The 14,625-nt window shown below is 51.4% G+C and overlaps 1 protein-coding gene across 3 annotated transcripts in view; it reads right to left on the reverse strand.

Moving 5' to 3' along the window:
• JDP2 (Jun dimerization protein 2) overlaps window positions 1-14,230 on the reverse strand; it is a 41,742-nt gene extending 27,512 nt beyond the window's left edge. The window contains exons 1-2 of one of the 3 annotated variants that reach the window (XM_053602891.1): window positions 13,672-14,230; window positions 4,199-4,422 (exon numbers count right to left, since the gene is read on the reverse strand). In XM_053602891.1, coding sequence (XP_053458866.1) covers window positions 4,199-4,422; window positions 13,672-13,954 — 507 coding nt within the window. In that variant the 5' untranslated portion in view covers window positions 13,955-14,230. Of the gene's footprint in view, window positions 1-4,198; window positions 4,423-12,949; window positions 13,181-13,287; window positions 13,536-13,671 lie in introns of those variants that run through there. The other 2 variants (XM_053602892.1, XM_053602893.1) reach the window with 2 other exon arrangements.
• Between the last annotated feature and the right edge of the window lie 395 nt (window positions 14,231-14,625).

The raw sequence follows: 14,625 nt of genomic DNA on the forward strand, positions 1-14,625 counted from the left end.
CCTCCTCTCCCAACTGAAAATGCATTGCAGGCCCATGGCCGGGTGTGGCCACCACAGCCACAGCAGCCAGCTTGCTTGGAGAAGAGCAGGAAGGGCCAAGAGCTTCAGGCCAATAGGGACAACAGAAGGAAAAACGGAGGAAGGAAACCTCAAGAGACAATCAGAGAGCAAAGCTGTCTTGAAAAGGAATATTGGAAAGGACAGAAGAAAGAGGCAAGAAGGAAGCAACAGCTCTAACAATCAAATCATAAAACCGAGGAAATGACATCCCCTGAACCCCTGGCTGGCCACCAAGTTGAGTAGTCTTGTCACTGTCCACCCCCTTGGTCCACTTAATTTTTCTTCCTGGTACTGACACTACCTGACCTTTCATATTGTATATTAACTTGCTTATCTTTGGATGCCCTCTCTACGACGCATGGCTTCAAGAGATGTGCAACCTCCTCCACTTCATGCAGAGTTCAGTTCCCAGTGCCTAGGTACTTAACAAGTATCAGCTGAACAAATGGACAGCCGGCAATAGGCACCAAAACAGTTTAGCAATGTGAGTCAGCTTTATAATAGTAACAACATCCACACAAAGCACTTTGTAGTTCACAAAACCTGTTGTTTAACTTGATTCCTCCAGTTTTCTTTCACTAAAGTGCTTTGTGCATTTGGTCACAGCCCAGGAAACTGACCACTCGGTGGCCTCTGCAAAGTGGACAGCCTGGAGGCATCTGTGATAGAGCTGCCTGCATGGTGGCTTGGCCTGCACTCTCTCTGGGGCACGAGAGATGATGGGGCTGTAGAACTGCAGGGCTCAGCACTAATCGGGCTGTGTCGTTGAAATGATCGAGTGTCTGGGGCCAGATTCAGGTTCATCTGGCCTCCCCAGCCCAATAGAACTCTGATTAGATGCCTGGAAGGGGTATATAATTCTTGAGTCCCCTCTACAGACTGCAGAGTGGCCCAGAAGGTGAGGGGCCAGAGGCAGCACAGCATGTGGTTAAAGCTTCAGCTCTGAAGCCAGACTGCTCATTCCCAACTAGTGACCTTGGACCTCTCTCTCTAAGGCTTGTGGACCTCATCTGTAATGTGGGTACAATGACAACAGTAACACTTACTTCCTAGGGTTCAAGTGAGGTACTTCACAAAGAGTGCCTAGTACAGTGCCTAGGACAGTACCATTTCTCACTTGTGCTTAGCTCAGCACAAGTGAGAAATGGTTACAGCAGCAGCACCGTCACTGTCAGTCACCCAGGCCCCAGCGCTGCCATTTCCCAGAAACATGACACTGAGTGACTTGACTTCCACCCTAGACCTTGAATTTCTCTTCTCTAATATGGGGATAACCTGGGGGTCACCAGGATTGGGTAAGGAATAAACAAAACCATGCATATTAAGCATTTAGTTCATGGGCTAGTGCATACGAAATATTTAATAAATGTGAGTTGGTATATTATTATTTGAGAAATTTGACTATTCTAAAATGCCAATGTGAAAATCCATGGGAGGCAATTTGCCATATGCAAATATGTCTTTGCAACACAAGTTATTCAGCTGCAAGTTTCTCTCCCCAACTCCCATGGGTCTTTAGTTCCTAAAGAATCAGGTCTCCCTGCTCCCAGGGTTTGACCTAAGAAGCATTTGGAGGTCGGTTCCCAGTGCAGGGCTGGCCTCCCTCTACGCCAGCACAATCCTCGCATCTCCATCTGCCTCTTCGCCCCCACATCAACTGCAGTCTGGCAGCAGGAGAGGACATGCAAATATGCCCTAAAAACAGCTTGTTATTTTCACGGCCTGGATGGTGCACGTCTGTGGGTGCCTGTGAGGACAGCGCGTCACTATCAGGTACAGGGCAGATGCCACCAATTTGGGGGTGGCTGTAAAACATAAAAATATCCAACCCAAATAAAGACCTTTTCCAAAGAAAAGTTCCTTCAGTGCCTTTTGCGGCAGAGAAAGGTGGTAACTCTGCCCCCTACACAAACGCCAGCTGGGCAACCCCCGCCCAAGGCACCTGGCTCTTCACCAACCTCACGCCCGGCCTCAGCACCCCCATGAAACTGCTTAGCTACTGGCTCTAAATGGCTTTTTTGCTACAGAATGGCCCAGAAACAGACGCTTTCAGGTTATGCACGTAGGAAGATGACTAACAGAGGGCCACAAGACCAGGGTCCTCCACAAAGAAGACAGAACACTAAACCAGTCAGGAAGTAATAGGAACAGCACGTTGATTTACAAGATCAATTCAGAAGAATATGTGGGGCGTGGCCAGGCGTGGTGGCTCAGGCCTGTAATCCCAGCACTCTGGGAGGCCGAGGCAGGAGGATAGCCTGAGCTCAGGAGTTCAAAACTAGCCGGAACAAGAGCGAGACCCCATCTCTACTAAAAATAAAAAAACTAGCTGGGCGTTGTGGTGGGCACCTGTAGTCCCAGCTACTCGGGAAGCTGAGGCAAGAGGATTGCTTGAGCCCAAGAGTTTGAGGTTGCTGTGAGCTATGACACCATAGCACTCTACCCACGGAGAAAAGAACAAGACTCTATAGCAAAAAAAAAAGAAAAGAAAAAATGTGGCTTATTACGAAACTTTTGAGATATACAAAAAAAATCAAGAAATGTAAAATCCATGTAGATGGAAACAAATGAAGCCCTCCCAAGAACAATGATAAGATGAGCAAGTTGAAATGTGCACAGGTGAATCAGAAAGGATGCTGTTGACTGTGTTTCTTGGAAGTGAAATAATGGACCATAACACAGACTTTCATAGTGACCCCCATATAATCCCTTCAACTCTCATCTTGCAATCCACATCTTACACCTACAATGTCCCTAATCCAGGTGTCTCCATACAGATGGCTATAGCAGGGACCAAGTAGTAGAGGTAAATGGAGGCAGCTGGTGGTAACAAAAGCAAAACCAACAGTGTAAGCAGGATTAAGAATAGCAGGGAGGTGCAGGGCCCTGTGGCAAACCGAAGAGAGGAACAAGGTGAAGTGACTCTGTCCATCCCATTAGCTGTTGCCATGCTGGAACAGGGCAGTGCGGGACCAGATCTTCCAATTTCTTAATCAAAATTTTCAAGTGAAATGTGGGTTTTAATTTCTTTTAAAACACTGTGCTGGCCAAACAAAACACATCTGAGAGCCAGACCCAGCCTGCAAATGGCCAGTATGCCACCCCAGCCAAGCCCCCAGCAATCCTTCTCTGCAGTTTTTATGGCTCTTATGGGGAGAAAAGGAGCTGAGAAGTAGTTGCCACAATATCCCCAACTCTACCCTGTTGGTACCTAGACACCTTTCTCCATTCAAGAATCCCTCTCTCTAGCACTTTTAGCGCTTTTTCCCTCCGAGTTCCCCAGGCACCTTTCCTTGTGAATGCTGCTCCAGGCAGAATAAGTACCTGACACTCAGCTGCCTCCCATGCCCTGCCCACCCCAATCTCCCTCCACCACCCATCTGGCAGGCCTCTGAAGAAATGGCCCTGCAGGGGGCCTTACTGGGGCAAGCCTTTGGACAAGTGGCTAGCCCTGGGCAAGTGGCTGGGGGCATGCCCTGCACTGATCCTCTGCCATGCTGGGGTGCCCCAAGAAAAGCTGGTGAGAGCTGCAGGTGCAGGGGACCTGAAGAGGGGGTGTTCCACATGCGAGTCTTTTGCAAACACCATCTAAGGCAGACGATAGTGGCTGAAGGAGGTCGTGCCTTGTTCTTGGCAGCAGCTTAGCAAGTGAGGCCATGACACCCTCCTTCCAAGTTCTCTCATTCAGCTGCAGATAGGAGCCAAGAGGGGTGGAGGCCATGATGTGACTAAAGATGACAATTTTTAAAGATAACCCAATATTGGCATTCTCTTGCATACTATTCAAAACATGTGCACATTTCCATTATCTTACCTAACTACTCCACCACCCCAGAGAGACATGAGCCATTATCATTCATTATTGTTATCATTATCACTTTTGCCCTGCCCCTGGCAGACCCAGACACAGGTTAAGCATCCAGCCCCAGCCCAGTGCATCTCAAACTTTATTATGTCCATGAATCCCTCAGGATCTTTTAAAATGCAGATTCTTATTCAAGAGGTCATTTCCAGTAGGTCTGGGGATGGCATGGATGCTACCAGGCCTCAGACCACACTTTGCAAAGCACAGCTATTCCGTGGCAGGTTTAGAGCCAGAGCTGTGTTTCTAACCTGGGTCTCCTTTCCTAGGACTCACCTCACTTTTCACAGGCTGGGGCCTCTTGCCCAGCTTCACCTCCAAGAAGTGCAAGGGTGCGATCATGGCCCCGAGGTTGCGGATATCGGCGTATTTCAGCTCCTCTGCAGTCAAGGCTGAGCTGGGGAGTCCGGTCAGAGGGCCGAGCCCTGGCAGAGAGCCCGCTGTCACGGAAGGGTCTGGGATCTGCCCAGGCATCATAGCAGGAGGAGTGGCAGGCCAGCCTGGAGCAGGCGAAAGAAAAGCGGGACAGGCACAGTTAGCCAGGGAAGAGGCTCCAGGAGGGCTTAAGCCTCTTCTCTTACTAGGACCTGCCACTTCTTTCACTAATGTTCCCCTGAGTCCCTTTCTCACCCAGTTTCTCTTCCTGCCCTAAGTGCTTCCTGTTATAGAAGAAAAACTGATCAATTCATTCACACCAGGGTTATCATCGACACTGCCAGGAGTGTTTTCCTTTTTCTTCTTTAAAGACAATGCTTAACCCAATCCCAGGCAACGCAGATTCAGCATTTGCTATGCACCTGCACTGGGGTAATCCCTCCACTAGCCCCATTAGACCAGATCAGAGACCATCACACAGAGGCAGAAGCTCCCGCTTAGAAAGATAAGTCCCCCAAGGTTATACAGTTAAAACTGTTGGAGCTGAGATTTAACTGGCAACACACAACCTCTGAAGAGAGTGAATTATCATGGTGGAATCTCAAGCACATTTGCACCTGTTAAAGACAGAGCTATTTGGGGGCTGGCATGGTGCCTCCCCTCAAATCACACATCCTATTCTGCATACTTGTTAAGACACGCTGAATAGGAGATGAAGCAAACCTAAGTTAAAGAATGTGTGTGTGTGCGCACAGTACCAGAAAATTCCTTCACAGTCTCTTCATTCTCAGAGCAAACACATGTTCTAGCTCTGCCAGATCCAAAAGGTTTACAAGGGAGACAGATTCAGCCATGAAAGGACATAAGTTAGATCAACACAAAGTGAATTCTTATTTCTTCCTTCCCTTTACTAGGGGAAGTTCATGGGTGAAGAAATGGTCTCTTCAAGCCTCTGATGGCAGTAAAGAAAGCTGGTCGGCTAGTAAATCCATCTAGTCCCTTGAAGGGCTCCTACCTACCCATCCATCTGGTTACTGATCACCTATTATAAGCCAGCAGGCCCTATGAATATGGAGGTCAGATCGGCACAGTCTTACCTGTTATGCAGCATTTCAGTAGCATTTTGGTACAAAACTGTGCCTGGATTTGAGTCTTGTAAAGAAAATCATTTGTCCCTCTTCCTACCTTTTTGCCCAGGGCCATAAAATCAAAAGCCTCACTGTCCTAGAAACCCATAGGGAAAACACTCGGTCTATCCTTCCATCTCTACCTGCCTCTTTCCATGGAGAGAGATGTATTTGGGAAGAGCGAGGAGATGGATCTGTAGTCCATCAGAACATGCTTCTCTCTTGGGCCACCCTGTTCTTCGGCTATCTGCCTCCCACAGCAGTGGCCCTGGAGGGTGACCCGCAACCACCTGCCCCCATTCAGGTTCTCAGGTCTAGCTCATTCAAGAAAACAGCATATGTGAGCCCATTCTCCATCTTCATTCACTTTCAACAGTGAAATTCAGTTCCCTGTCCAAGTCTGGTGTCTATTTCTGGGAAGGTTTTCACTCCAGGGGGAAAGCATGAAAGAAATCTGCACCCTAAACCACAAAGGCTTTACTGGACATCACTTTGTTTAAAGAAAGGTACATGGGAATGGATGGTGGACCTGCCATTTCATCCTCAGCACACCTGCTACATCTGTTGGGACAGCCATCTGCCCACAGCTCCCTGCCTCACACCAAAGTTTATACTTGGTGTCCCCAGGCTTCTTTTTTTTTTTGAGATAGGATCTCACTCTGTCACCCCAGCTAAAGTGCAGTGGCATCATCATAGCTCACACCAGCCTCAAAATCTGAGGCTCAAGTGATCCTCCTGCTTCTGCCTCCTGAGTAGCTGAGATTACAGGTGCTTACCGCCATGCCTGGCTAGTTTGCAGACACCAAGTCTCACTCTTGCTTGGGCTAGTCTTGAACTCACAGCTTCAAGTGATCCTCCCGCTTTGGCCTCCCAAAGCACTAGGATTACAGGCATGAGTCACCATGCCCAGTCATGTATGCTGCACCTCATACATCTTCTCTACGTGGTGCCCTCATCTCCTCCTTCCCACTCACATCCCTTCTCCCCTTGCTTAGCACCTAGTGTCCCCTGGGCCATCTCTGAAATGGATCTGAGACTCGGCCACACAGAGTTAAGACAGTTTCAGAGCCAGAGGAAACCCTGTGCTCATCTAAACCAAATCCTCATTTGGTCAGGAGGAAACTGAAGCTTAGAGAAGTCAAACAACCCACTTATCTGCACAGAGATAGCGAGTACAGAGCCAGGGCCAGATGCCCAGTCTCTAGATATCGGGACCAATGCTTTCCCATTCAGCCCTGTTTGTTCCCCCTCCTGGGGCTGAAGAGGTGTTGATGCCTTTGGCAGAAGCAATAACCTTCTATGGGGAACTTTCAGACTCCAGCCCACAGGAGAGGATCATTCTTTTGCACAGAGGACCCTCTACCTCCTACAGAGATCCAAGTTTATGAAGTTCCCTATGGCAGCCTGAGTGGGAGCCCAGATGTAGAAATGGCCCCCGAGACCTCTCACATGTGAGTGCTCGGTGTGCTGTGATCCTCCCAGACGCTGTAATGCTCTAGAGTCCAGGGGCAGCAGGAAAGCCCACCTCCACTACTGGAACTGAGCCTGCAATATAGAGAGGGCTGTAGGCTGCCACACCAGGAGGCTGTTCCAGGGCACTACGGAGAAGCTGCATGTTCCCTCCTGCCCTCCTCTAGGGAGGAAGGGAAAAGGACCAGTGCAAGGACCCATCGCTATGTGGCAAAACTGTAACTAGGCCTAATTGCTGGCAACCGTGTAGCCACTTGGCAATTGAAAAGCTCATTTCTGGTGGCCGGCATAGTCACAGATGGGTGCTGCCCAGGTGACCTCAGTGCTTAGTATCATTTGTAGCACAGAAAGAGTCATTCAGTGAATATCTGTTTGAATGAGTAAGTGAATGAATGAACAAACAAATGATAAACTCACAGCAAAGCAAAATCAGCAAGTGGCATATGCTGGAAGCTTATATGCTCCTTGTTAGGGGATAATTCCATCTCCAGGTTATTCGTTCCTACAGTAGACCCCAAGAAAAATACTCCAGAGGCTTCTATATATTTCCCTGCCTAAGCCACCTCCAGGAGATGGAAGCCAGAACCCCCTCCATCCTGCAAATGATAGTCTCTGCTTTTCACTTCTGTTTATTTTCATACAGACACCATAAATAAGACACTAACAAATGATCTCAAATGTAACGAATTTCCTGCTACTGTGGCTTTGGAGCAGTGGCCCCACAAATTCTTGTCCTTCCCACTCCACTGTGACTCCATCCCAATAACAAGCCTCTCCCAGAGGACCAGGCGCCAGCCTTTGAAGAGGCAAAGATCCTCCTCTCTCTACTTCTCCTGCAAGGAATCCCCTAACTGCTCAGATACAAACCACAAAGTCCTTAAAGATGTAATTCCTAGGAGACAACCAGACACCCACAACAGCTGACATTCACCATGGAGAAGTCATCCTAAACATCTCTGGGGGTGGGGTGAGGAAATGGAGGAGCAGGGTGGCTGCCTTTCATAATTGCATCCTCAGTCACTGCAAAGAGCTGGCTGACGATCTAAGGCTAAAAGGCAACTTTGGTGATTGGGAAAATAAAACAATTTGATATGATTTAGGGATTTACAAAAAAGGGGGGATGGCAAGGAACAAACAGCAGCCAGGAGGAACTTAGGAGAGATGACAAGAGGTGAAATCATCTCCCAGACTGGTTGTTCCACATGGAAACAATTTAGTAGGAAAAGGAGAACTAAAAGCTTTAGGAGAAGAACCCACAGTTTTTTTCCCTTTAGGGCCCAGGAGGTCTGAAAGGCAGGTAAACACCTTCTGTGTGTCCATTAGTAACTGGGGTGCGTAAATAAAGAACAAGCTCCAAACATTGGCAGAACACTCAAATTGACAAATGGGGCTTGTGCCTCAAAATACAGGCCTAGAATCCAAAAAGACTTTGGCAATTTGAGACACTGACTAGGAATAAGCTGGAAGCTAACCAAAAAAGAAAAGCTGGGTAATGTGCAAATCCAGGATGGGGACTGACTAGCAAGGCATGAATAAGAAGAAAGGGTTCAGAAGGTCACAGTACACCTTAAGCTGTTACTGAGCCCGAGATTATGGGTGATGTGATGCAGATCCCTAAAAGCCAGCTTGAGGAAAACAGGAACCGGATGGATCCGCAAGGAAAGAACCTGAAGAAAGGACCTGGTATCTGTATCTCTCTCCTCTGACTTCCCCCAGGGTTTTGTAGCCATAGTTAGGGCGCTGCAAAGCAGAAGAAAAGCCACAAGACATTTCATGTCCAGAAAGGGGCCCTCCTGGGAGATATTAACACAAAGAGTCATTTCAGCCAAAAGAGAAAAAGGAGCAGTAGTAACTTCCTTCTCATTTTCTTCTCTCATTTACTGTATATAAATCTGGAAGACAGTTGAAATCTTTTTTTCACGGGAATGGCTATAAATAAATAGCAGTCTTAATTTGATGGGTCAGATTTGTAAGGGGATATTCTTATTAGAAAGTGCCCAGTTGTATCTTCACCCAGAATGGCAAAGACAAATTAAAAGCATAAAAAAAAAGAAAAAAAGGACAGGTTAAGAGAAATTTAAGATCTGCATCATGAACTTCACATTCACGGAGACAAAGGTTTAAGGGAGGTTATAAAATCCCTGGGCCTCTTCAAGGTTAGGTCCCCTCCAGGCAAGCAGATGGGTGTGTTCGTGGGTGCAGATGCCAAAGGCTTAAGGCCTAGAGCTAAGAGAAATGTCAGGTCAAGGTGTGAGGAGAGCTCCAGGAGTGAGCTCCTGCCCCAGGAGCAACAGTGGGACTGGAAGTCAAGCGCAGGACATGACAACTCACACTCAGCAAGAAGAGTAGGAGATCTTGGGAGCCCGCACCTGGGAGGAGTCCCAGGAGACAAGAGGATGCAGAAGGTGGGAGTCCTGGAGGAGAACGGTGCCAGGCCAGTGATCACAGAGCAAACTACCTGCTATCACTATCTTGGAGAACTAAACACCAAACTTCTTGGAGCTACAGAGTCATTCAGGATGACCTCTCTCTTGGAATCTGAATGATGTGGGTCAATCAGCTTCCAAAAGACAGGGAGATCCAGAAGGCAAGGAGCAAAGGCATGGAGAAGGCTCCAAGACTGAGAATGCGGGTGAGCAGCTCAAGATGGCTGTGCCCAGGTCTATGGGCAAGGGTGGGAGGTGGAATAAGAGAGGGAGCTTTGGAGTCAAAACTCCTGAGTGAGTACCCGGGCTCTGCACCTCAGCAGCTGTGTGACCTTGGGCCAGTTCCCTAATCTCGCTGCACCTCACTTTCCTCAGCTGTAAAGTGGGAATAACAATGTCATTTGCCCTGTATGGCTGCCAGGAGGATTAAATTAGTTAATGCTTGGAAAGTACCTGGAACAGCGCCTGCGTGTAGTGAGTGTGAAATCAGCACAGCCACGAGGGCCTTCCTTCCTGGACAGGCCCCTCAAGGTCCCTTCTTGATTATTCCCACTACCATGGTCTCCCATTCCTACAGCCATTAAGAGAATTCCCCTCAGAGGATGCTCTGCTCTCTCACTTTCCAGGTCTAAATCCAAGGTAGTAGGGCCATCCTGCATCCTGGCAGTTAACTGCAGAACAGAAACTAAGGGTGCCAGGTCAGGGATGTGCACAAAGGTGCAGGACTGGGGCCCAGTGCCTGCCTTTTGCCTCTGTTTCTTCTAAGGTCTTCTCTACCCTGTGGGCCAGACCACAGCTGCACAGATCACAGGCAATAAGGCATCACCAACAGGCTGGGTGTCCATTCCTGCCCCAGAAACAGAAGGCCAGCATCTTCTGTGTCCCTCAATCTACTCCATCCCTGTGCTGCTTGGAAGGGGTCACTCCTTAGGTTTTCATGAGAAGACGATGAGGGATGGCTGGGCTCAACGGAAGCCACTGCACACTGTCAGGCATGACCACCGCATAGCCATCCCAACCACAGAAGAACCTGGAACCTCCCCCAAGGGACTCCTGCTCTCCCTGGAAAACCAGAGAAATGCTTCCAACAAGACCCTGCCTGTAGATACAGCTTTGTCTTCTGCTTAGGATAGGTGCTCAATAAATACACATGAAGTCATCTCTGCCAAGAAGGTACTGCCACAGGAAAAGCTTCCTATCCTCTCCTCCTGCCTCACCACAGCTCTATCCTTGGTGGCAGGAGTTAACAGTGCCATGCATAACACAGACACACACACTGAGTGTGGCAACTGCTTTGATCCTTTGTAAAAATGCCAGTGGCCAGCTAAAGCTTTGGAAATGGAGCTCCACAACTAAATCCCATGGGCTGCAGCAAGAAAATAGACTAAAACAACAACAATGACTACTAAGAATGGTGGGCTCTGGCTGGGCCTCCCACAGCCAGCAATAAGCGTAAAGAAACATAGGCTGAAAATTCCAAACTGGGTCGTTAAGGCATTTGTCTATGCTGAGTTTTGAAAGACCAAACCACACACACACACACACACACATGCGTGAGTGTGTGCGCACACATGCACGCACACACATACACAGAGGCACACGGAGCTTGGCAGCCCCTAAGTTCCAGAGCTGGTAACACAAGCCATGGAACCGACTGCCAAGACAAGCAACAGAACGAGCCAGGCCCGGTTTCATTGGCCACCATACGCTGCATATGGCCCGGGACGCAGCCAAAACAGTGTTCTCACCCTTCTCAAAGGCATAGGAGACCCTCTGTTTTCAAACACACCTCCACAGAGCCTTAATTAAAGGAAAATGGAAAAATAATGTGCCTGCTGCTCTCCCCCTGCCTATATAGGTATGCACACATACATACCCATACACACTCACTCCATTTTTCTCTTGCTCTCATTTCAGTTTCAAACATAATTCATTCACATGGAAAAAAGCAGACGGCATCCTGAAGCAGAAAAGAATGTAGCTTGCCCTCAACCCTGGCTCTGATTGCTCAAGTTGAGCTGAGGCTGAATGAATACAGAGCAGGCCAGCCTGGAGTCTGCAATTGGACTCCAATTCCCTTCTAGACTAGAGCTAGAAACAGACACTTAAGAGAGAGATAGCCCATTGCAACACCAGTAGCCCCCAGGCAAACTCAGAGAACCGAGCCCTGCCAAGGATCCTACAGGTTGGAAATGGTGCCCACACATCCTGCGAACAGGTGGGAAGACAACAACAGACCTAAGGGGGACAAAGAGTTTTCCCTGGTGGCTACAAAAGCTAGGCAGTGGATGAGCAGGAAGACCCTATCCAAACCCTTCCTAGGACACTGTTAGCAGCTGGTGACACATCTTCTTGGAGGTGGCTGCAACCAAGCTAGGAGAAAACCCAGAGACCTACACACCTATGCTTTCCTGCAGCCCTTCAAATCATATAGCACCCAGCTCTTCAGGAAGATTCTGGAGCTGCCTGCAGCTCTGAACCAAAGCCAAAATAGAAGGAGAACAGAAGACTCTTTGAGAAATCCATCCTCCCTCATTTAAACAAGGCAAAACCTTAACTGCCCAGAAGCATGAGAATAGATCTTGCTTCTCTTCCCTGGTCCTCAGGTTTACTGAAAATCAGAGCCATGCTCACACCTGATACCAGGTTAAACTCTCCCCTAGAAACCTGCAAAGGAAGATAAGACCTCCATCCAAGCGGCAGCCAGATTTGCTGGAAAGGTAAAAGCAATGGAAGGTGTATTTTAAAACCCTCAGGGAAAGGCGATTGGGGGGAAGGGAAATGATATGTGAACACAGTTTTTAGCAAGGACTTAAAGGACATTTGGGTACAAAGGTACCCAAACATGGTTCAAAGCTTTACAGTTCCTGGTGCTCCTCAAACTAAGACCCTGAAGAGGTCCACCAAGATCCACATCTGGGTATTCAAACCCACACGGTCAGCAAGCCCTTTCTAAGACAGACTTGAGCACATCTGTCCTGAGCACATATGCTGGGGCCATAGCCCCAAGCTCTGGACACCATTAGAGACGGTGGCACATGGACAAGGGTCAGACAATCTTGCAACTGAAGATGACCCAAAGGGTCAGTCTTCCACCATCCTCTCCATCTCTAACCTCACAGATGGCCCATCCATCCCTCCGAAACGCCTCCCTGTCTTCCTCACTCCTCCCACTGACTCAGGCAAAGCCCGGGACTGCCACCCCAAGGTCCAGGGGTCCAGGCAGAAGGCCCAATCCCCCCAGCCTCCTTTGAGGGAAGGGGCTGAAGAGAGCCTTTAAACTGGATGGGCAGGGGAGAGTCTGGTTACCTAGAGAAGCCAGCCGGCTTGCCTTATGTAACCTGGCGTGGGAGACAGGGAAGCCCAAAGGGGACCCTCGGGCACCCCTAGGCCCTTTCTCAGCCCAGAATTCCAGAGCAATGACACTGAGAGAAGCCCCTTTCATTGGATCGAAACCCCAAGCCCTTCCCAATATTCTCCTCCAGGAGCCGCGCTTCCTCCCTGCGAGGAAGGCAGAAGGGGGTACGAGTAGCCAGCAGGTCCTTGTCATCCCTCCACCCCTACCCGCACCTCCCTGGCCTCCATCTCCACCCCAGGCCCGACTCCCGGGCAGTTTTCTCCCCACTCACCCCGCCTTCCCCGCCGCCCGAGGAGAGCACCTCGCGGCAAACGGACTGGGGAGGAGAGCGCGGGACGGAGAAGGGAGCGCCCGCTGCCCCAGGAGCGGACGGAGCCTCCCGTCCCGGGGCGGGAACCAAAGGGAAGGCACTTGTCTCCGGGCGCCCCGCGGGAGGGGCCCGGGCTGCGGTGCCGAAAGCTCGGGGTCCCGGAGCTGCGGGAGCTCCCCGAGGGGCCGGGCTCCGGGGCTCTGCGCGCTCCGTCCGCGCGGGGGCGGCCGTCCCAGGTGGCCGCGGCCGCGCGCCCCGCCCCGCCCCGCCCGGCGCCCCCCGCGCGCCCCGGCACCCACCGTGCAAAAGCCGCGGGCGGAGGCGGCGCCCCCGGGGCCGGGGCCCGGCGGCAGGCGCCGTGCCCACTTCGCGCCGCTGCCGCCCGGTGCCCAGGCCCGTCCCGGCCCGGGAGCCGCCGCGGCGCCAGCCCCGCCGCCGCTGCAGCGTCCGCCGCCGCCAGCGCCCCCCGTCGCGGCCGCCGAGCGTCCCTCCCGCAGGCTGTGGCGGGCGGCGGGACCGGTTGCATCAGCCCCGGCTATATAGCGGCCCCTGGGCGGCGGGGAGGGGTCGGGAATGCGGAACCGGCCGAGCTGCCAGCTCCAGACGTCAGAGGGGGACGGAGAGGAAGGGAAGGAGGGGACAGGGAGGAGGGGGTGTGGATCCGGCGCTTCACACCCACTGACCTTCACCTCCCCCGCCGCCTTTGGCGCCCTCCTCCCGCCGCCGCGCGCGCTCCTCTCCCCGCAGGGGCGGCCCCGGCCCCGCAGCGCCCGCGCGGGCTACATCTAGTCCCCTGGCTCTGCCAGCCGGCGGTGCCGGAGCGCGCGAGAAAGCAGGACGCGGCGAGCGGTTATGTAAGAGCACCCCCGGCGCACGGCCGCCCGGCTCGCACCCGCCAGGCACGGCCGCGGCCCTGGGAGAGATGCGAGGGAGAGGCCTAGGGACGGGCAGACGCCCCTCACGCATGGCCCGTGGTGACCTCTTCCTCAGAATCGGGCGCTTCTCCCCAAACTGAGAGAGAGAGAATTTCAGCACAGTTTCATCCTTGGACTCTCCAGGACCGAGTGGGAGAGGAGGAGACCTCGCCCGCCTGTGTTGTTTTTCCGGGGAGAAGGATGGGCAGAGGATTAAAGCATCTGGGAGCCTCTGCCCTACCTACCCACCAGCCACTGCAATACCCCGAGGCCCCGAGGCCGCACAGCTGCACTAGCCTGCCCTAGAGAAGGGCCTAGACCACCGCCTTCTCAGCAGTTGCCCAGTTTTACCCCTGGGCCTGGGCCCTGCCCCAGCAGGCTTCTCCTTTCCACCCAGGATACGCTAGTGAGCAGACTCAGCCCTCAGCAGACCCCAAATGGCCTTCTTCCCCCTTGCTACTTCCATCCTGGCGGAGAGGCAATCGTGAAGGGGACTCCAGAGGAAATGTGACATCCACGGTGCCCTCCAGGATGTAAAGGCGGAGAGACACAGCCCTCAGGCAAAAATGTGGCTCCGGAGTTGGCATCACCAGCCTTCAGAGGCCTCGGTGCCCAGCCAATTCCCTACCTTTTGCCTAAGCCAGATAGAGGTGGCAATGTTTATACCCAGTGAGCTTTGGTCTCCATCACCTATGTCAGGGTGTCAGGTCATCACCCCATAGA

This window comes from Nycticebus coucang, chromosome 9 (assembly GCF_027406575.1).
Source record: "Nycticebus coucang isolate mNycCou1 chromosome 9, mNycCou1.pri, whole genome shotgun sequence".
Taxonomy (NCBI): Eukaryota; Metazoa; Chordata; class Mammalia; order Primates; family Lorisidae; genus Nycticebus; species Nycticebus coucang.